The sequence below is a fragment of the Cyprinus carpio genome, chromosome A17, assembly GCF_018340385.1.
Source record: "Cyprinus carpio isolate SPL01 chromosome A17, ASM1834038v1, whole genome shotgun sequence".
In the NCBI taxonomy this organism is placed as follows: domain Eukaryota; kingdom Metazoa; phylum Chordata; class Actinopteri; order Cypriniformes; family Cyprinidae; genus Cyprinus; species Cyprinus carpio.
In genome coordinates this window covers 16379639-16402030 of record NC_056588.1, presented here as the reverse complement: position 1 = coordinate 16402030, position 22392 = coordinate 16379639, and the positions used below count along the sequence as shown (strand labels likewise).

At 35.9% G+C, this 22392-nt stretch overlaps 1 protein-coding gene across 5 annotated transcripts in view; it reads left to right on the top strand.

Moving 5' to 3' along the window:
* The window catches only part of LOC109107568 (kinase D-interacting substrate of 220 kDa B-like), a 45090-nt gene that overhangs the window by 11987 nt on the left and 10711 nt on the right, over positions 1 to 22392 (top strand). For all 5 annotated transcript variants that reach the window (XM_042774241.1, XM_042774242.1, XM_042774237.1 and 2 more), the window contains 10 exons: positions 246 to 411; positions 658 to 809; positions 1723 to 2009; positions 2212 to 2352; positions 3622 to 3859; positions 4786 to 4865; positions 6876 to 7020; positions 7149 to 7311; positions 20325 to 20503; positions 21416 to 21636. In XM_042774241.1, coding sequence (XP_042630175.1) covers positions 246 to 411; positions 658 to 809; positions 1723 to 2009; positions 2212 to 2352; positions 3622 to 3859; positions 4786 to 4865; positions 6876 to 7020; positions 7149 to 7311; positions 20325 to 20503; positions 21416 to 21636 — 1772 coding nt within the window. The remainder of the gene's footprint in view (positions 1 to 245; positions 412 to 657; positions 810 to 1722; positions 2010 to 2211; positions 2353 to 3621; positions 3860 to 4785; positions 4866 to 6875; positions 7021 to 7148; positions 7312 to 20324; positions 20504 to 21415; positions 21637 to 22392) is intronic.

Sequence of the window (22392 nt, the reverse complement as noted above, 5' to 3'; positions counted from 1 at the left end):
ATTTTGTCCCACTTGCTCCATAATATGTGTGTGCATCCTTGGTTACCAAAGGCACTGAACTGTACACATACAGTAAATGTGTCCACCAGAGTGCAGCATTGTACTTCAGAAGCCCATGTGTGCATTGTGAGTGGAATTGACTGTTCTATGTTTATCTTGTTTTCTTACAAACTCCTGGTTCAGTTCATATCAGAATGTGACCTTGCGTCATTTCAGTCTCCTGTGCTTTTGTATGGTGTGTGCAGTGTTGGTGTATTTTGGTGGGAGAAAAGCAGGGGAGAGTTGGAGTTGGGCCTGGGTCCTCAGCACCAGACTGGCCCGCCACATCGGCTACTTGGAGCTTCTTCTCAAACTCATGTTCGTCAATCCCCCCGAGCTTCCAGAGCAGACCACCAAAGCCCTGCCTGTCAGGTAGAGCTCTCAGAATACTGCAGCCACGACCAGACACATCCAGTTACTTTACACTAGTGTTTAAGTGGTGTTTGTTCTTTTGCAAAGCTGAAAAATTAAGATTAAAATGCAAACTGTATACAGATGTAAATGTACATGTTGTAAATATTCTCTTCACGGCGTTAGATTACCTGCACATTCTGCTGAAACACGCACATGTGTGATGCTCGTTTTCAGTCAGTCTTTGTTTGTTCTCCATCTGTCCAGGTTTCTGTTCACAGACTATAACCGTCTGTCGAGTGTGGGAGGGGAGACGTCCATGGCTGAAATGATCGCCACACTATCCGATGCCTGTGAGAGAGAGTTCGGCTTCTTGGCCACCAGACTTTTTAGGGTCTTCAAGAATGATGAAACTCATGGTGTGTTTGTAGAATATGCAATATGAACCTTCATAATAGAAAATAAATAATAATAATAAAAAAACATATTCAGTGCTTTGAATTGTTTTTATTATTATGTGTTTCATTAATTCTTAGCTTTCTGAATTATTTTATAGAACAATAAAAAACACAAGGCTCTCTGTTACAGTGATTTCTATCATGGTAAAGGTAAAGGTTAGACATAATGTAAAGCAGAGTTTATCTTCAACCAATGTTCTTATAGTATTATTTATGAACTTTTATTGTATTTATTAATATTTTGAATTGCTTTTATTTTTATATGTTCAGTTTTAATTTAATTTTATTTTAAATAATTTAATATTAATAATTTTAGTTTAAATTTTTAAACAGTTTGTTTTTTATTCATTTTTGTTTTGAATATTTCTATTTTCGTTTAAGTTATTTTAGTACTTTGATTTTTTTTAACTTAAGCAACATTTGTAATTTTCTCTGTTTTAGTTTTTTTTTTTTTTCTGTTTTTCATCATAACCTCCTTAACAGTGGTAAAATAACCTTTTAAATATTTTTTTTTTTACATAAATATTTATTTATTTATCTTATTTTTTGGTTTGTAAACATAAAACGTCCGACTGGAATCTATCTTAGCCTCACCCATAGTGAAATCCCATTTGGTCAGAAACTGTGCTCTACATACATAGCTCTATATTAAGCATCAGAAATTGTCAATAAATATTGAATTAATACTAAATGGCTTTTATATAACATTCAACAATAGTATTATTTATGAATAATGTCATTACAGGTATATATACTGTATATATCAGTTGTTTTATTATGGCTTCAAATGTGGCTCATCCAGTCACATTTTAGACTGTTTTGTTTGTATTTAACTTCAACTTGTGTTTTTTTGTGTGACGTCTTTTTTTTATAGGAAAGAAGTGGAAGAAGACATGTTGCGTCCCCTCCTTTGTGCTCTTTGTGTTGACGTCGGGCTGTCTAATCACAGGCATGAGCCTGCTGGCCATCTTCAAGGTGGACGCAGGGAACCTGACGGTGAACGCGGTTCTGATCGCCATGGCCAGTGTGGTGGGTCTGGCTTTGCTGCTGAACTGTCGGACCTGGTGGCAGGTGGCGGACTCTGTGCTGCACTCTCAGAGGAGGAGGCTCCTTAATGCTGCCAACAGCATGCACAAGCTCAAGACTGAGGGATTCATGAAGGTGAGCCATTGATGCTAATATAATATGTAATGTGCTTTTTTATAGTCATCACAGTTACATTTATGTTTTGTTTCAAGTTTCTTTAGAGAGTAAATCCTTCTGTTTTTTAATTTATTTAGCTATTTCGTGAAAATTTTAAATACTTCTGTATTTTACTGCATGTTGCTTCATTATAGCTGAATTATTTCCTTTTTTCTCTCAGGTTTTGAAGTGTGAAGTGGAGCTCATGGCTAAAATGGCTAAAACCATTGATGGCTTCACTCAGAATCAGACCCGACTGGCTGTCATCATCGATGGCCTGGATTCCTGTGAACAGGACAAAGTGCTACAGATGCTTGATACAGTGCGTGTGTGTTTATGCTGCAATGCACAGCCGTACATTAAACCTCATTGCACACCTCCCATATAACCAAATAATAGTGTACAAATCTTATTTACTGCCAGGATCGCATTTGCCGGTGTATTCAACTAATTCCAAGAGGCTTTTAATGGCACAAGCCATCCATCTCCGCTGTAAATATAAAAGACTCATTCTGTCTGAGCACACAGGCTTCCTGCTCTTGACTAAATGGCCAAACAAGGTGCCTCATGTCCACCCTGTGGGCAGAGCAAGCCCGTTCACCTCTCAAACATCTCATGGATGTGCAGCAGTGCTCAGAGTTCAGGCTTGTTTAGCTCCAGAAGTTCAGATTCCTCTCTCCCAGCTGGACTAATGGAATTTCCTTCAGCTAAATGTCATTATTTGGGTATAATCCTCTTGAGTTGGCAGCCTGTTCATGGCTAATGAAATCTGCCATTTACCAGAGAGCCTGCAAAAACCCTCAAAGTTTCCTTTGTGGCACAATTAGCCATGTCTCTTTTAAATTCTGATCTTTTTGTCTCTGATTTTGATAGGAATTACCAAATTGGATTTATCCTTCTAGCTTAATATCGTTCCAATTGCTAAGGCTGATGTTCCGTAAGAAAAATGGCGGATGTGAATGCAGATGGCATATTTTGTGCCACAATTTAGTTGGCGTGGAGAAACGCAGCGTCAGCAGATATTTCACAATGATTGCTAAGTTATGCGTGCCATTCTAAACTTTTAAACCGTCTACAAATCAGTATCCTGTGACACTTATACATGTTACAGTGTTCTTCATTAGTCTGGAAAGTCCCATCACGTTCAAATGAGTACATGTTTGGGTATGAGCAAATGTATACTAAAAAATGTAAACACAAGCCTATGTAACTAAATGTTATAGGCCTGTGGAACATAGCTAGTCTAATAGAATTATAACTAAATAACTTAATTAATTTTGAAGTGATCTGAGAGCGAAAAAAAATAGGCTGCTACTTTAGTATATCACATATAGTTTCAGGTGTCAGTCTGTGTGTTTGATCACTCTTCTGGTTTTAGCTCATATCAGAGAAATAGATTTGGCGCATCATAACCAAAAATCATAACCTTTCTAAACAGAACTTCCATAAATACCTTACTATATTCTTATGATATGTAATGCAGTAACTGATATTAACCGATGTGCTCCTTGTGCTCTAACCGCTAGGCCATAACTTAGACCAGATTTTGCACTATTAATAAAGAGGAAACTCTTGTCTCTTATGTTTGCAGGTTCGGGTGCTCTTCTCTAAAGGTCCCTTCATCTCAATCTTTGCCAGTGACCCTCATATCATCATCAAGGCCATAAACCAGAACCTCAACAGTGTGCTACGTGACTCCAACATCAACGGCCACGACTACATGCGAAACATCATCCACCTGCCCGTGTTCCTCAACAGCCGTGGCCTCAGCACTACCAAGAGACTTTGCATTTCCACACCAGCCAATGTGGATCAACTGAGCTCTGATGGTTGGTATAGAGACACTTTCAAAGGCAGAGTTCCGATATGAATACTTTTACAAAATACGTAAAAACTGCTGTAGTGATGATGAAAATGGTATGAAAATTGGGACTCAGCATAAAGTTTAAAGGGATAATTCACCCAAAGATTAAAATTCTGTCATCATTCACTTACTTAATGTCATTCTAAACCTGTATGACTTACTTTTTCTGTGATACATAGATATATTGTTTCAACTGTTTTTGTCCAACAGTGAAAGTCCCTATTGACTTTCATTATATGGTCAAAAAAATGAGATGTTTTTCAGAATATCTTCTTTTTTTGTTACCCAGAAGAAAGTTGTACATGTTTGTAATGATGTGAGAATTTTATTTTGTGTTTTTTTTTTTTTTTTGGAGGGGTGCAATCCCTTTAAATGAATTTTATTTTATTTTATTTTATTTTATTTTATTTTATTTTATTTTTTTATTTTATTTATTTTATTTTATTTTTATTTTATTTTTATTTATTTTATTTTATATTTTATTTTATTTTATTTTATTTTATTTTATTTTATTTTATTTTATTTTATTTTATTTTATTTATTTTTTTTATTTTATTTTATTTTATTTTATTTGCCCTCAGAAACCCCCAAACCTGAAAATTCAATAATCATTTCATTACCATCATGTTGTTCCAAACCTGTATGACTTTCTTTCTTTTGTGGAACAAAAAAAGAAGATATTCTATAATATCTGTACATCTTAATGTTCTTTAATGCATTTTGATGTATAACAAGATGTCTGTGGTCTGTTAATCTCATTTCATTGATTTATGTGGCAGATATTTGTTGCGATTTGTCATCTGCATCATCTGTGGTGTAGTGCATATGGACTAACAGCACAGCTTTCTGCTCCGATACCTCCTCTGAATGTCTGATTCTCTCCATCTGTAGCGTGGCAAGAGGACACGGATAAGAAGTTGTCTCAGAACAGTCTCGGCGAGCAGGGCAGTAAAACAGCACTGAACCACCGGGTAAGACTTAGCCTCCAACACTGCCACCACTTCCCATCAACACGATTCATGATGGCCAGCTCAACAAAGGCCATATGGCTGCTATTACCTCATTAGTAACTCATTAATAACTCATTTATAAATGCTTTAAAACCATGCTTATTCTCTCTAACAAGCTCTTTAACGTGATTAATTTATTCACAGTTAGAAAGGATAGTTAGAACCATGTGTGTGTGTTTTGGAGGGAGGGGTATTGTCAGAGACCCTGGATGTCGCCGAGGAGTGTCTGTAATTGATTTAATGTCTGTTTACTCTTCCCGCGGAGATGCCATTGCCTAATGACAGGGTGCAGCAGCAGTGGGTCTCGGTGACAAAGCACTGGCTCGGCGGCACGGAGGCAGGAGGCTAAGTGGCTCCTCTGCTCGCCCTGCAAGGGCTGTTTGTTTGCTTGGCTGATTTATCTGCCTCCTTTATTTGGCCCCTCTTTATTTCAGGGGCACGCTCATCTTTTTTGCCTCTGCTGTTTCTTGGCTGAGTATCCAGCTCCCCATACCCCTGATCTGCACGTTTTGTTGTGGAAAGTTGTTTAGCGGGTTTCATGAACTGCTCGTGGAAGTCTCCAGTCATTATAGAAGAAAAATAGTAGGGTGGCTCAGAATGTGTCGTGTATTTTTCCTGGTTATTTGATATCTGATATTATATCCCATTATCTGTGAGGTCAAACTGAGGTTCTGTATAGGTCTTACTTGATGCAAAAAAAGGATCTCCGATAAAGCGGAGCTGACGTTTGGTTCATCCTTATTAATGACTGATTTCATCATGCATATTTTTCTTTAACACTCCTCTCCATCATGGTGGATCAAAAAGGGGCCACCTTATTAATGGCCATGTGTTCCAAGTAGCAGTCAAGTCACAAGTTCCGCATTAAAAACTTCAAAGTGGGCTTAAAGCTCTGACCCTCCAGAGCTTGTGATCGGCTCTGCGTTGTGCTTGTATTGGACTGGCTGATGTTTTAAAAGACTAGCAGACATATCAGTCGACTGGACCTCTGGATAAGAGGACACAGAACAAGTCAAACGGTCATCCAGAACGAATTGCCCAGACACAACATTAAATCAGCAGCTCCCAGTACAAGCCACTGCAGCTGCCATTTCACTGGATCAGGATGTACAGTATTTGTTCATTCTTCAACATCAATGGAAGTTTTGCTACCTTTGTCATTTTTTGATGAGTTTTGTTGATTGTTTCCAACATTTTAATCATTCACTCTCAAGTGAATATGTAGCTTGACAATCATAAAGCATATTTATATATTTTTAAATTGCATATATTCTATTCTATTTATTTATTTTTTATTTTATTTTATTTATATTTTAAATAATGCTTTATATTTATAATAGTTTTAATCATTTATAACATTACATTTTCATTGTTGTAGAAATTATAATTACTTTAAAATATAATAAAAAAAAAATAATATGTATGGTTTTATTAAATTTCTTTTATATTGTTGTGGTAAAATGATCATTTATTGCTCCATTACATACAATAAAAAATATGTTGGGCAACCGTAGGAAACGTTTTGACGAAAGTTGATCATTTTCTCACACTTGCAGGAAAAAATGTGAAACTTCTGTTTTTCACATACTTTTCTCTGCATACTTTTCTCATTTGTTATCTAACTTGTGCAGTATAAAGTATGTAGCTTAAGTGTGGAAATACTTTCTGGGGCCACTCTTTGGCATTTATACTGCAGACTGATAGGAATGTTGCATCTTAATTAAGACTCTGTGTATATGTGTATGTCTGTTTAACGAAAGAAAGAGACCGAACTGTGAAGACGATGATTGGATCTTGTGGAAACAGTGATATTGTGGTAAAACAAGATTAGATTAATATTCTTGTAGTTCTCAGGTACATGACAGTATACTAAAGCAAAACATCAATACTGTGTATGCAAAAGTGGCCTACGGCTATCACACAGGCTCTATTGCACTCCTGACATTGAGTTCTCTGCATATTGGTGTGTAGGACACGTACCGCAGGAGACAGATGCAGCGCTCCATCACACGCCAGATGTCCTTTGACCTGACCAAGCTGCTGGTCACTGAAGACTGGTTCAGTGACATCAGCCCTCAAACGATGAGGAGATTGCTCAACATAGTGTCAGTCACAGGTCAGTGTGACCCGACTATACTTCCATACATTCATTATTGATCGTGGCGTGTTAAAGACATGAGCAGTGATTTTACAAATGTTTTTTATATAAGTTTTTTATATAAGTAATGAAGTGTCTTTTGATAGGTCGCCTACTTAGAGCCAATCAGATAATTTTTAATTGGGACCGACTAGCGTCCTGGATCAACATGACGGAGGAGTGGCCGTATCGCACATCCTGGATCATTCTCTTCCTGGAGGAAACTGATGGAGTCTCAGACCTGGTCACACTGAAGACCATCTATGAGAGGTCAGCTTACACATCAAACGTTAAATATCATAACTTACAAATATCATAATTGGGAATTTGAATGAATATGTATTTACTTAGTTTTTACATTATTTAGTTTATTAACAATAATTATGAAATTAACATTAAAATTATTATAATTATCAATATTTACATTTAATTCTTTATTTAGTTTTTTTTTTTTTTTTTTTATTTATTTACTTGGTTTGATTGATTGATTTTAGTTAGCTATTTGTATATTTATTAATTTACTTCTTTTAGTTTTTATCTATTATTTTTATTTATTTATTTATTTAATTATATTATTTAGTTATTTCTTTTATGTATTTCTTTACTTTAAGTTCTCTTAGTTATTCCTCTATGATTTTTGTTCATTTTCTTTTGTTTATTATTTAGTTCTTAATTTTTATTATTCATTTAATTCTTTGTAATTTTAATATTATTTTATTATTATTTATTAATATTATTTATATTTTTTAGTTCTCTATTTGTCTATTATTTTATTATTTTATATATGTTTTTATCCATCTTTATTTAATTAATTCCATGATTGATTGATTGATTTATTTTTTTAGTTATTTAATTCCAAAATTATTATCATTGTTATTATTTTAGTCCTTGGGACTTTTTCTGTTGATGCATATGCACAAAAATGTATTTTCCTTATATACAATTAAATAGGTTTGTTCTAGTTGGTTGTGCTTTCAGTGTAATAAAGCCTGCGACCTGCAGGTGGCAGAAGGAAATCTCTATTCCCTCTATTTCATTTTTGTTCCGCAGCACAATTTCTATAAATCAGGATGTCTCATTGGGTATGATGTACCATGAAGTATTTCAAGCTTTGATCTTTCCTTTCATCTGCTTACAGCAGGATTTTCATATATGAACAGCAAAACAAAAAGAATGATGCTCAGTCGCTGCCTGACTAACAGACTGTCACTCTTTAATAATTGTCTTATTTACTTGTTGTCGTCAAACATGCAACACACCATCACAGTTACATCTGCTGCATCCTCTCTAGAGGGTTTGACGAGTGTGTGTGTGTGTGTGTAGCTGCTGTAAGGCCGTTAGGTTTGCTGTTGCTCAGTGTTTGGCCTTTAAAGGTTGCTCTGTCACACTGCACTAACATGCTGTGACTCCTGGGGCTGTAGAAGTGTCAGAGCATCTCAGTGTCAGCATCTGCTCTCTCTCCCCATCGCTCTTTCTTTCCCAGCCCCCATGATGCCCTTTAGCACTACGTCTCACCCGTTTTTCTCCTCTTTCATACCCCAAAATACCCTTCATTTCCTCATGTCCACACCAGCACTGCATTTCGGCGCAGGTGGGGGCAGTGAATCGTTCACTGTGGAAGTTAAAATAGAGGCCTGTCGTGCCACAGATGTTGCTCAGATAAGAATCTGTCAAATCTACTGGTGCTTTTTTCTTCCTTCTGTTGAACTCTTGAGGTCACGTGGCCACGCATTTGCTCGCTTTTTATAGAAATGAGGGTGAGTCACAGCGGCCAGCATAGACACAGACCTGCGTGTGTCCACTCGCTATCCATTTTATCAGCCGTTTCTAAATTTGGGCTAACATTGATTATAGCCACAAAGCTATATGTTGGTTCATTGCGAATGGGTTTTAGGACTGTTGATCTCATGTCTAGAGCGATCTGGATGGGTGTTTGGTCAGTATGTGGCAGGGGAGTGAGTAAGTTTCATAGGTCAGCTGTCATTCTCAATCGCTATCACAAGTCCTCAACTTGTGTTCTCGCTCTTGTGATAGTGTGTGAAGAACAATGGACTGATATAATTTGCTCGGGAAATGGACATACTGTGTGTGTGTGTGTGTGTTTGAGAGTGTGTGTGGGTGTGTTGCCCGGTTTAGCTTGGTTTTCTACATCCTTCTGCCTTTCTGTCAACACACACACATTCCTAGAAGAGAGAAGTGACGAAATCCCCTCTTTGTAACGTTGCTCCATAGTAGGTCATGATGAGGCTGAGCTCACACAGTGCCTTTGTGTGTTTTTTGTTGTGTGTCTGTTTGTTTGTGACACATTTCATTCATACCGTTTGCACAACATAACCCTTAAAGCCCACACCACAATGCAAGACACACCAAAAACTCTTAGTGTGTCCTTGTAACTAAGATTTGGTCTGGATAGTTGACTAGTAAGCTACTTGATTATTGCGTTTGACTAGTTATCTATATTTTTCCTTCTTTCTTTGAGAATGTTTATTGTACAAATGAGTTTGTTAGCACAGGAAACCCCTCTCAGAGAAGTTGCATCTGTATATTCTTTTAATTTCCTTTAAAGCGCTGCTAAAAATATTCAGGGGATCATGAACTGCATTTTCTTTTTAATTGTATAAAGTTCTCTGGGATCAACTTATAATGTAAGTAAGATTTTTACTTAAAAAAACAACATGAACATGAATATGAGAATATGTCCTGTGTGAATGCCTCCTAACAAACTGTGCCTGGTGGACATGACCCTAAGACTAACAGGTTAAATGAACAATTTATTAGTAATTTTGTGCACTTTATATGTATTGCGCCTGGATTTAAAGTAAGTCAAAGATATCAGACAAAAAGAGTGTTTTTTTTAAGAGTGCATATATAAAAAACAAATACAAAAACAATAAAACTGTCAAATTGTGTAATATTCTATATGCATTTGAAAGCATGACTCTGCTTCTTTACATCTTCCAGTGAAACTGGAAAAAATTTCATATTTGGGGGAATTTTTGTGATAGGAACTCATAGTCATAGTAATCAATCTCTAGTGATTTTAGTATTCTTAGTCTTAGTAATATGTTTTATTTGAGACTATGGTTGTCCTAATACTAACTTTTTAGTAGTCAGTGCCAATATCATAAAATTTCATGACTCTTGATAAAACCTATTTCAAAAATTTGAATGTGCTTTTGAACTGTGGTAACAACTCTGTAATATGGAAACAACTCTCCAGTCGCTCACTGATCCGACCTTTTAATCTGCACCAGAATGTGAATAATCTGTTAATAACATCAGCTTGTTTTATGATTAACATTTAGTAATCCAACCGAGCAGGCAAAACACAAAGATTTCTGTGTCCTTAAGGTACACTGGCTTATAACCAGCAGGTAGGCCACCTGTGTTTGTTCCTCTGTATTTTGAGTACAAATTACTCTTACTCTTAGTCCACTCGCCAGAAAGCCCAACATACCAACATACATAGACAAATTCAAAGGAAAATGTTCAACCAATTACCTTTCTGTCCAAAATTGACTCACATCATTCTCAGTTTTACTGTAAAGGATTTTTTTTTTTTTTTTTGCCCATTCAGTCTGGACTTAATGTCTTAGTTATAGTAAGACACATATAGGCAGTTTTATCATAAAAAGCAAACAGGCAGAAGTCCAAATGGAAAGCAAGTGAGTGAGAGAGATGTTGTGGTGGCTGATGGCCATGATCTGTTGTGGACTTTTATAGCGGAGTCAGATCCACCGGGAGTTTATTTATGGCACTTTGCTCCGGTTTTGTGCTTGTTATGAGGTGTGGCCCGCCGAGCCAGTTCTGCTCTGACATCTGGTGTCCGGCTTGTGCCAGGATGGTATGACAGAACCTGAGTGGGCCGGGTACCATGCCCAGTCCACCCTCCCCTTATCAGCCGGCTCTGGCCCTGTAACATATGTCCCCTCCTCCCCTACTCAGAGAGCAGCCCTTGTTAATTAACCCACCAGGAGAGTTGGCGTGGCGCACTCCAAAATGACCAATCGCTGGAGGGATTCAATGTGAATGTGCATGAAGGAAGACACGCCCCTTCACCTTTTCGTCCACACCTCCCACACCTCTCGGCGTCTTCCTGGCATGCCAACTCATTGTGACATTCACCGGTGAAAGAAAAAGAACATGGAAGCCCTTCCGCTTTCCAAAAAAGGCTCATCCCTCTCACAATGCTTCCTGTCACAATGCTCGGCTTATTCATTCAGGGAACAATTGGCTCTCAGTGCTGGGCTTCAAATTCAGGATTTAAAGTGAATTTTAGTGAAACTTTCTAACTAATGACACTCAAAAATGAATGCATGGGAGGCTATTGGAGCTAATTAGACAGACTCTTCTCCCAATTACTGAAACATTAAGATGACATACTGTTCATTCAGGATTACTTTAATTGGTACAATTATTGTAATTTCAGTCGCAATTACGTGGGGAGATAAAAGTGCCTTCTGAAGCACATTTATGTGATTTCCTTTGTGCGAAAAGCCTAATAAGCCTTTAAATAATTCTTCTGAAAAGCACACGGCTTTCTTTATTCTGCTCTTTTGATCCCCTTTGCCTTTGAGTTGGGACTTCTCACTTTTCTGTGAATTTGTAATTTTGTCACGTACCAGTTTTGTCTCTAGCATCTCGATGTGTTTTCTCCTCGGCCTTTGGAAGGAAGCTATTGTCCGTGAACCTGATCCTTCAAGAACTCTTTGGTGGAAGAGGTAAACTTAGTAATTTAAAAAGTGCAGCCATTATTTGCCCAGAGGCCCTATAAATGATTAGGCTGTTGAAAGCCCCATCTATTCCCTAAAGGAGAGAAGCCCAATCTAAGATAGGGAGTGTATTTATTGGGTGCACAAAGTGACCTCCAGATGGATGAGATGAGTTTGAAGCTGGGGAAGAGGTTGTGGGCTGCATAGTGGGATTTAAAGTCGCTTTTTGGATCGTTCCTGCGATGCTGTGTGGGTCTGTGCAGTGAGGTCCATTTTCATGGCCGTTGTTTTCAATAAAAGAAAGGCCATCAAGCTGGCTCATGTCAAGGCTAATTTATTTATCCATTAATCCATTACTCAGTAACCTGTCACTGTTGTGGCTAAGACTGAAATTCATGTGTGATGCAACTATAAGCTAGAGGCAGTATAAAGGGTTTCGCAGAAAGACGATGGCCTACTTAAAGACTAAAGGCCGCAAGATCTTGATCAGTTGAGACTGATATTTACGCTAAGCAAGAGTAGTATGCTCTAAATGGTTCCTTGCTGCTTTTTATGATATGAACTTTGATATGAGCATCTGAAACTCAGATTAACCAGCTTGATAGACCAATCTGTTGAGTAAAACCTGATAACATCCTCTTTCTTTTTCTTTAGTTACCTCAAGTACAGGTAACTTTGGACCTCCTTGCACATATATTATTGTTGTTTCAACCTTTTGTCAGTTAATTTCACTGTTTTTTTTATTGATATTTTACGTTGTCGTCTTCTTGCGGGCCAGCTGTTGTGGAAAAGGTTGGAGTGTGCCCACCTTGTGGACTCTCCAGTTACTGCAGTCAATTCCAGGAACATGTGCAGAGGACAAACACAGAAGTGTCAAAAAGTATTTGTTTGGAAAGATATTTTTACCCTTTGATCAGATTATGATTAATCGTAAGGATCTGTTCTAGATATTAGACATCCCTTGGTATGTATAAAAATAAAAAAGCCTTCACTTTGTCGGGTTACTGTGTCTAATCAATCTATTTTGGGCAAAGTTCCTCTCAAAGCTTTACCTGCCAGTAACCAACATCATTAGACTTAGATCTATAAATATCTATTGTTTTCCAGAATAATTGTGTTGCACTGATTCTCAGGAGTAGCGCTCAGCTTTCATCAATGGTGGAAAAAAAATCCCATGGAAGTTCATTAGAGTTGTTTATGCTTCTGGGAAAGATGCTTTTGCTTACAGATGGGTTTACTCATTTCTCAAAGTTTGGCTGTCAGTTTGGAGGTTTCTCTGGGTTCTTGCACTTCTTAGTTCATCTCAGGCTTTTTTATTTGTGATTTACAACTCACTGCTAGAGATAAAAGAGATAAAAATTGACAAAGATGTTGAACTAATTGGGATATGGATACAATTTCTTGGAGTGAAAATCTACCAAGATCATTTCACCACTCCTAAGACGCCATAATATAGAAGCAAACTCCATATCTCAGGCCACCAGTCCCGCCTCTTTCAGCACTTCACGTCTGCCACCGCCCACCTATCACACAAAACACTATGACTAGTGATGGCGACTTTTGTTCTTTTCATGGTGGGCAAGTTGATTCTCATTATGGAGCTCAGAAAAGAAATGTGTGTTGGGCATTCTTTGGGTGTCTTTGGGCCCCTTAAGGAGGGCAGGGTTGCATCACCGTGTTTGAGCCTCATTGAGCGTCCTCAACGGTCCACACAAGGGTGGCTGTAAGCAAAGTCAAGTGCCACATTCAGCACCCGGCCAAAGGGGAAAATAGTGGGAGAATTATACTCTTTCCCGTCAGCTGCTGTGTGTGGGAGTCTTTGAAAAAGAAGAAGAGGAGGAAGAAAAAAAGAGCTAAGCCAGCTTTGGGATCGATTAGCATTTGGATAAACCCAATGAGAGACCTCTCAAGTGGCCAACATTTAAGGCAGCCACGCCGCTAGCCGAACGACGCAACACAGCCCAATCAATAGCAGTATTGTTTGAGATGCCTTTGGTATTCTTGATGTGCTTTTATCTTTGTGTACACTCTTTAAAACGCCAAGTATCTTAAACGGCAGAGCTTAATTTCCCACACTCCCAGTGCTTCCATGACAGATGAATGATAGCACTTTTTTCCTTTGCAATTTTCTCTCGTAGCAAAAGCAAGAATGTCAAAAGTAATTGCTAAACAAATCACTTGATGTCAAAGCCAACTTCTTCTCCCACCATCTTCAAAAGCTCTCTTTTTCTGGTGGAAGAATTACATCAGCCTCAATTGATTATAAATAGTATTTTTTCATGCTGTAACGGAAGATGTGTACAGCTGGGGAAAGATTAGCCTTCTCTTGGCCATGGCCTGATGTTTGTGTCTGTATATGAATAGTTGAATACAAATACTAGAAATAGTGGGTTTGGGGTGGAGTTAGATTGCTTCACTGCCTACTGTGTCTCATAAAATAATCTGTAACTGCTCATATCTCATCTATATCCATATCGTTGCTGTCCAATTTAAAACACACATCTTCACTTTTGGCAATTTAGAATGCTGCTTGAATTGTGCATCAAAATGACCAATAAAAAGGTGTTTAATCAAGTTAACCGTTTAACAATTATCTTCACTATTTTATATTTTATATAATAATATAATTTTCAGCAGCCATTACTTCAGTCTTCAGTGTCATATGATACTTTGGAAATGCTGAGTTGGTGCGCAAGAAAAAATTCTTATCAGTGTTGAAAACTGTTGTGTGAATACAAGGTTTAAAAGAACAGCATTTGTATGAAATAGAAGCCTTTAGTAACATAATAAACATCACTTTTGAAGTTATTGTGTCCTTGCTGAAACGAACCCTTTTATTTCATACTTAAAAATACTTATATCAAAGATAGCGTATATTAAAATGCATTAGTAAGAGTAAGAGTATATGTATTTTGTATTGGTAAATATTTTGTTTTTTTTAATTCATTCTTACAGATTCATTTATTAAATTATAAAAAGTTGGTTGATATTATATTTTGAATATTTTGAAATGAAATTACTTTAATTGATCTCATCCTCCTCTGTATCTTCACATAATTTTAAAGGGTGCGGTGTGTGGTGCGACATTACTGTCGGATGCAGTATATTCAGCACAGCATTGTCTTTTAGTTAAAATCTTTCTGAAAATCCTGGGTCAAATTATGCCTTGTTTTTAAATGAGTCCGCGGTAAAATAAAGTGAACAAAGGACCAAGTTCTTACTGATGCAGTCTGTAACTTCATTAAAAATAAAGTTCATCCACTCTTTCCTGATTTTAAGATCGGAAGGAATACTATACAAAGACTGTTTTTCCACAGCTTGGCACTGAACAGCATCTTGTTGTCTTCAGAGCCATCTATTTCGTTTGGTTTCTGTGTAGACCTGTTTGCCTCTCTAGTTATTTACACATGCACAAATCAGTGGGCGGCTCTAAACAGGCAGTGATGTAGAAGCAGGCATTGATGATCATCTTCAAAGGCGGGGTTTAGCCACACTATTACATCATAAAGTGGCTCATTCCACAACCTGTCGTTTTGTCAGCTTGGCTTCAATATAAGCTGTTTGTAGACTAATGGGAAAGTTTTGAGTTCTGAAACTTACAGGATGTTTTATTTAGTACGATGACCACTTACATGTCAAAAGATCAAGGGGATTTCGATTTTCTCAGTCCATTACGCCTTTAATAAACCAGCAAAATAGCCAGAAAAAACCCAGTCTGACTAACACAAAAGGCTGAAATGAAGACGTAGGGACCTGGCACATTGATTTGTGTTGTGTAGGGATATGGCCCGGTCTGGCTAAGAGTGAAAATTCCCCTGTAGGCCTGCAGATGCGTCTCTTCCTCCTTGTCTGGTTAGTCTTGTTTTAGCCAGTCATTGGAATGACATCGTCATTCTGGTGTTTTTATGGACGCCTCGGATGTTTTAGTCTGGGTGTTGTGTTTGGACGAGGCCTGTGTCAGGGTGTTTGTGCTGTCACACTATACGCCAGGTTAAATACAGCAGTTTTCTCATCAACTGCTCCCTGCACACTATTGAATGTATATGTATATATGTATATGTATATGTATGTGTATATGTATGTAGTAGGCTATAATATTGTGCACATATATATATATATATATATATATATATATATGTGTGTGTGTGTGTGTGTGTGTATATATATATATATATATATATATATATATATATGTGTGTGTGTATATATATATAATTATGTAATTGTATATGTGTGTGTATATATATATATATATATATATATATATATATATATATATATATATATATATATATAGATATATATGTGTATGTATATATATATGTATATATATGTATGTATATATATATATGTATATATGTATGTATATATATGTATATATATATGTATGTATATGTATGTGTATATGTATGTATATATTATATATATATGTATGTATAATATCATATATGTATGTATATGTATGTGTATATGTATGTATATATATATATATATATATATATATATTTAAATGTGTGTGTGTGTGTGTGTGTGTGTGTGTGTGTGTGTGTGTGTGTGTGTGTTGCACTGATTTCATGTTCTGCTATTTTTTAGAAAGATTTAAAAATTGTTCAGAAGTATTATAGAAAATGTTCTTTGAATCAAGGTGTTAAAATAAAATAACTCTATTCCAATTAAATACACAACTCTTATACCAATGCATCCATAATAATGAAATATTATGGTATTTATTATTATTGTTTGTAGTAGTAGTAGTAGTAGTAGTAGTATTTAATGTTATTAATAATAATGAAACTTTAATTTATTAATAATAAATTAAACAAATGAATGTTCTTGTTATTATTTAATCTGAATTTATATGTCATTTGTTAGTAATAATAATGTATATAATAATGTATATTTTAATATTATATAAAGTTAAATATAAATATTTGTTTAGTAATAACAATTTTATTTTATTATTATTATTAATAAATGTTAAATAATATTAATAATAAATTAAATTAATTTAATCTTTGTCTTCTTTTTCTAAAGTCTATAAAATTTAAACCTCTGTTCTAAATAAATTTCCAAACAAACCCTGGTTTATCACTTATCGTGTCAGTCAGGCAGTCTAATCTTGTTTTAGCAATATGGACCAGACTCACAGGCAAGTCAAAAGTCTGGCTGTGTGAGGCTATGCTTGCCTTAGCAAACACTGTTAATTCACAGATCATTCATTGAATATGTTTAAGAGGCACATACTTGGCTACAAAGAATTGTATAATATTTTTGGATCCTTCTTAAATGTTCTTCCTTCTCTAAAGCAGGTTCCTTTAAAGCAGAGGCTGTGGAAAGTGTGTGTGTGTGTGTGTGTGTGTCTTGTGACAGGTGTGTGTGTGTGTGTGTGTGTGTGTGTGTGTGTGTGTGTGTGTGTGTGAGTGTGTGTGTGTGCACACAACGTCTTTCAACATCTATAAACAGAGGAAGTTGGTTCTCTAGAGAGGCTCTTGTCACTGGCTCCTGTTTGTCTGTGAGCATGCTCACACACACATACAAATAAACAAGCCCAGCTGGATTTCGGAAGAGACACAATCTGCCCAGTTCTGCCTAATCCAGTGCGTGGGAAATGAACCAAACCTCTCTTACCGGCACTCGTCTCTCTTGTTCAGCCTTTCTTAAAGTGATACTTCTGTGTGTGTGTGTGTGTGTGTGTGTGTGTGTGTGTGTGTGTGTGTGTGGAACAGAATAGTAAGCATGTGTTTGCGCTCAAGTTTGATCTTTATGTTTGTCACGTCCTTGAGCTCCACCCTAAGTGCGAGACCTCTACCTAATGTTAATCATGCGGGAGGTCAGCTGACTGTTCGCACAGCATCCTACTCTGACCCGTTGACACACAGGCCTGCTGTAGCACAGTGTGGGCCTTTGTCCAATGACTTCAACATCTGCTCTCACACCCAGCCACTCGCTCGCCCTCCAACACACACACTTCACGTCTGAAAATGTGAGTCATTTGGTGATCATCGCTATTTATACAGCAGAGAATGATGAGACCAAAGCAATTAACTTAAATGGTCTTCTAAACTTAAACCTTTTGGAACATGATATTTTAACATGGCATCCAGGTCATAATGACCGTAACGCTGTGTCCTAACTGGCAACAAGCATTTTTTTGGTCAAAACAGACAGTAAAAATGCTGTGTAATACAATAAAATCTTATTGTGAAATCTTGATAAAATTTAACAAAATATTTTAACACGTCATTGGAGTGTTTTACAAGTTCTTTGTACTTAAAAATTCCACATTAAATTCAGTTTGTTACTTGTTGTTGTTTTTTTTAATGAACAATTTTCATTCAGAAATTTCATTCAGAAAATTGCTTGTAAATTTATATAATAATTATAAAGGAAACCCTACACCAGTTTTTATTTCAGCCAAAACGATCAAAATAAAATCACTCCATCAGCAAAACTAATAGTTGGTGTATTAGATCTCCTGAATTACACCCCCAATAAGATCACTTATGAATGATTTCACTACTTGTAGGCGGAGCCTTGTGTCATGTGTCACTATTTTCATACTGTATGTAGAACAGTGGTCTCCAACCCTGTTCCTGGAGAGCTACCGTCCCACAGTATGAATATATGTATTTATTTATATAATTAAATTTATTGTTAATCAATTTGTGGCCATTTGAATATTATTTCAGTTCATTTTTGTGTCATAATTTTTTTTTTATTTACTTTTCTATTTTTCTTGTGTTGTTACTGTTAACTAAAAAAACTAAACATTGTTTTCAGTAATTGAAATAAGAATAAAATCTAAATATTAGAGGAAAAACTAACAACAAACTGAAATAAAAAAGTTTGCATGCTAAAATTACTATAACTAAAAACTGAAGTAAAGCTGTATTGAAATATTGTAAATAATTTAAAAATAAAAAGACAAAAGCTCATTTGCACAAAATTACCAAAACATTAAGTAAAATTAAAACTGAAAATACAAAATTAAAAGCTAAATCATAAATACTATAATAGTGTATAGATAATACTTAAGTATTACTGGATTTAACAATGATAACACTGATATGTGATTTCTTCCACAACTTCCACAAATAATCTCAGCTGGATTTTCCATTTTTTATGTTTCTTATACATGAGGAGTGGAGTTTTGGTCCAGTGAGCTCTTGGTTTGGGCTGGAAATGCAAAATAGAAACCAAACAACCAACACAATATAGAGTGGCTTTGTTGTATCTGGTTAGGATGCAGTATAAATAGTTGTGCCATATCAGGTCAGAGGTCATTGATGAAGTGAGTGTTTCATACACTTCCTCCAGGTGTGTATCGTCTCCCATTTAGATATCAGTGTTTGTTTACACTGCCTCACCACCTCAGTTCAGCAACAGGTCATCTGAGTGTCATTGTGTCATCTCTCTCCTGGCCGGTTTAAACAGCTAAAATCAGATTATTTAAACCGGTGATATGGGACGGGGCCAAGCACTGAGCTCACCGGCTTGATCAGTATGGAAAAAAGGACTTATTGTGTCCTCATACCGACCAATAAGAAGATTCAGCAGAGAGCAGAGAGACAGAGGCGTGGGTTGGGGGCAGATAAGAAGATAGAGGAAGAAGTATGGGTTCCGCATAATGTCTGTGTTCAGCAGAAACAAATCTTCAGATTTATTTGATATGAATTTCCTCGCTCAGTAAGATAAATTGCAATGGGAAGGCATTTATCTTTCGTGCTGCAGAAATAACTTCGGTTACCACATATACGCTCAAAACGTTGGGCTAAGAGTGTGCACTTGTGACTAGTAAGCCAGTTTAGAGTATATTTACATGTTATTGATGATAATTAATACTAAATACTAATTAAATACACACTAAAGCAATCTGACCATAAATCAATTTATCAATCAATCAGTCTGCATCAATGTCACAAATGTCCTTTTTTAAATGTTTATACCCTGGAACTGATTTTCAGGGGCATTTTGCCTTTTGAGGTGTAGTGGTATATAATTTAATTGACAATATATTATTTATTTATTTAGTTAGGTGGTATTCATTTAACCCTCTTTTGCTGCTCGTGTGGCCATCAAAAATGACTGTGATTAATGTACTAAATTATATATATGAAATAGTTATGGTTCATTTACATATTAATTGTTAACCACTTTTTAAGTCTCTTTTTAAAGAAGACACTTGGCAGATTATTGCTGAAAAAAAAAAGGGGGGTGAAAAAAAAGTTATAGAAGTCCAATTGTGGTCCAATTTTTGACTGTGAACAATACAAGTGTGACTGGTTTTTTTTTTCAGGACCATTTAACCCTTTTAAGTCATGTCCATGATATATATATATATATATATATATATAATTTTTTTTTTTTTGGGTGTGTTCACCCAAGTGCCAAAACCTTGAGTTACCAAAAAAAAACAACAACAAAAAAAAATTGCACCAGTGGGTTATTGGTACATTTATTTCCATTTTATTCCCCCACATTGGAATTTTAGCCTCAAAACCTGTACATTTTTTCTTTTTAAAAGTATACCTTTGCAGTTTCTGTATGTTAATTGTCACTATCTCACTGCAGGATTTCTAAAAACATTCCCACCACTAAAGATGTGGAGCCTCTGTTGGAGATTGATGGTGATATTCGTAGTTTTGAGGTGTTTCTTTCATCGCACACCCCTGTTCTTACCGCTCGTGATGTGGAGATGTTCCTGTCTTGTACTGTCAACCTGGATCCCAAACTAAGGGAGATCATTGCAGGTACAAAACCACACAAACATGTTTGTCTTACTATAAATAAGAAGGACATTGTTTTTATATAAATCTAGAATTCATGCAAACTTACCAAAACCCAACTACATAAACACTAACCAGAACTCTTTCCAGTGAAAAGTGGCAAGGTGGCAATCAATACTAATTGGCAAAATGATATATTTACTTGAATTTATAGCTTGATGTTTTTTATAGTGTGTATATATTAATTAATTTCAAAAACTGAAGACTCATTTTTATATTTTGAGGATGTCTCCTGGCTTTTCTTAGATTTAACTGTTTGTATCCCTGAATATTGATAAGTCAATGCACACACAATGCTAAAAATATTTCTGTGGATTTCTCTAAATCATTGCAAATAATAGAGATCACATCTCATCACATGATAATGGTCAGCTGCACCGTGCTTTGAGACAGCATACGTTGCTTGGTGTAAAGTGACAATGTTCGTGCAATAAAGGTTCCTTTGTGAACGCAGGGAGATGAAATGAAACATCACTGAAGCTCGATGAGCTGCTCGTTTTCTGAGTCACCCAGCCAGTCTTATTTGGTCTGCCTGGGTGACTCAGAAATATTATTTCCAACGAAACAAATTCTGACGTATGTTTCAGCCCCTGAGACTTTGACGCTAAAGCAAACGCGTATTTCATTGGGAGCCACGTTTATTTCTTCCAGGTGCGTTTGGGATTTCTGTTGGGAAACAGTGTTTTTCTAAGGGAATCAAACCACAGAGGCCTTTCTTTTCTCACATGTAACTTACTATAAATGCTTCATTTGGCTGAAGTCGACTGTGAGTGGGAGGATTTGAATGCCTTTAAAGTGCTGGCCAAGATTTGGATTTAACTTTCTCCTGCTCTCTCTCTCTCTCTCTCTCTCTGTCTTTTTCCCTCCTCCCTTCAGATGTACGTGATGCACGAGAGCAGATGCACCTTGGAGGAGTCAGCTATCCCACACTGCCCCTGCAAGATGCTTCGGTACGGCCACACTCTACATTTGGGCAGCACTCTTTGGCCTGTTCTCCTACAGGCTCTTTCCCCCCTGCTGGAGTGCTGCCGGCCGCTCAACCCCACAGCAGCTACTTTAGTGGGCTTACTGGACCCCAACACCCCTTCTACAACCGGGTGAGACATCAGTCAGAGACAAAGTGCACCTGTGTCCGTGGAGTTACTGAAACTTACCTATGATAAGTATATAGTAAAATAAGTGCAGGAGCAAAACTGTCCTTTTTGCATGTAAAAAAAAAAAAAAAACATAATTCCAAAATAAGTCATGATACTGAGTAATTTTATATCATTGTTGTTGTTGTGGTATTATTATTATTATTATTATTATTATTATTATTATTATTATTATTATTATTTGTTTAAATTATATTTTATCATATTCAGCTTAATAATAATAATGATGATAATGATAATAGTAATATAATAATAAAATTAACAATAATAATAATAATAATAATAATAATAATATTTCATAAAATGTTCATAATAATATTAATGTAGTATTCATTAATTATTATTATTATTATTAGTAGTAAGTAGCAGAAATTAAAATATTAATAATAAATTAATAATAATAATCTTACTACTGTTATTAATAATATTTGTTTTAATCATTAAATTTTATATTTGATCATATTCAGCTTAATCATCATCATCATTTAATGATCAGTATGTACTACTAATAATTAAAGGATGATTATGATTATTATGATTACACTGAATATTTTGTAAAATAGAATAATTTAAATTTAAATTTAAATTATTATTATTATTATTAGTGGTAGTAGTAGTAAGATTAATAATAATAATAATTGTACCACTGCCACTAATAATAATGATATTAATAATTTGTGAAATTCAATATATATAGCC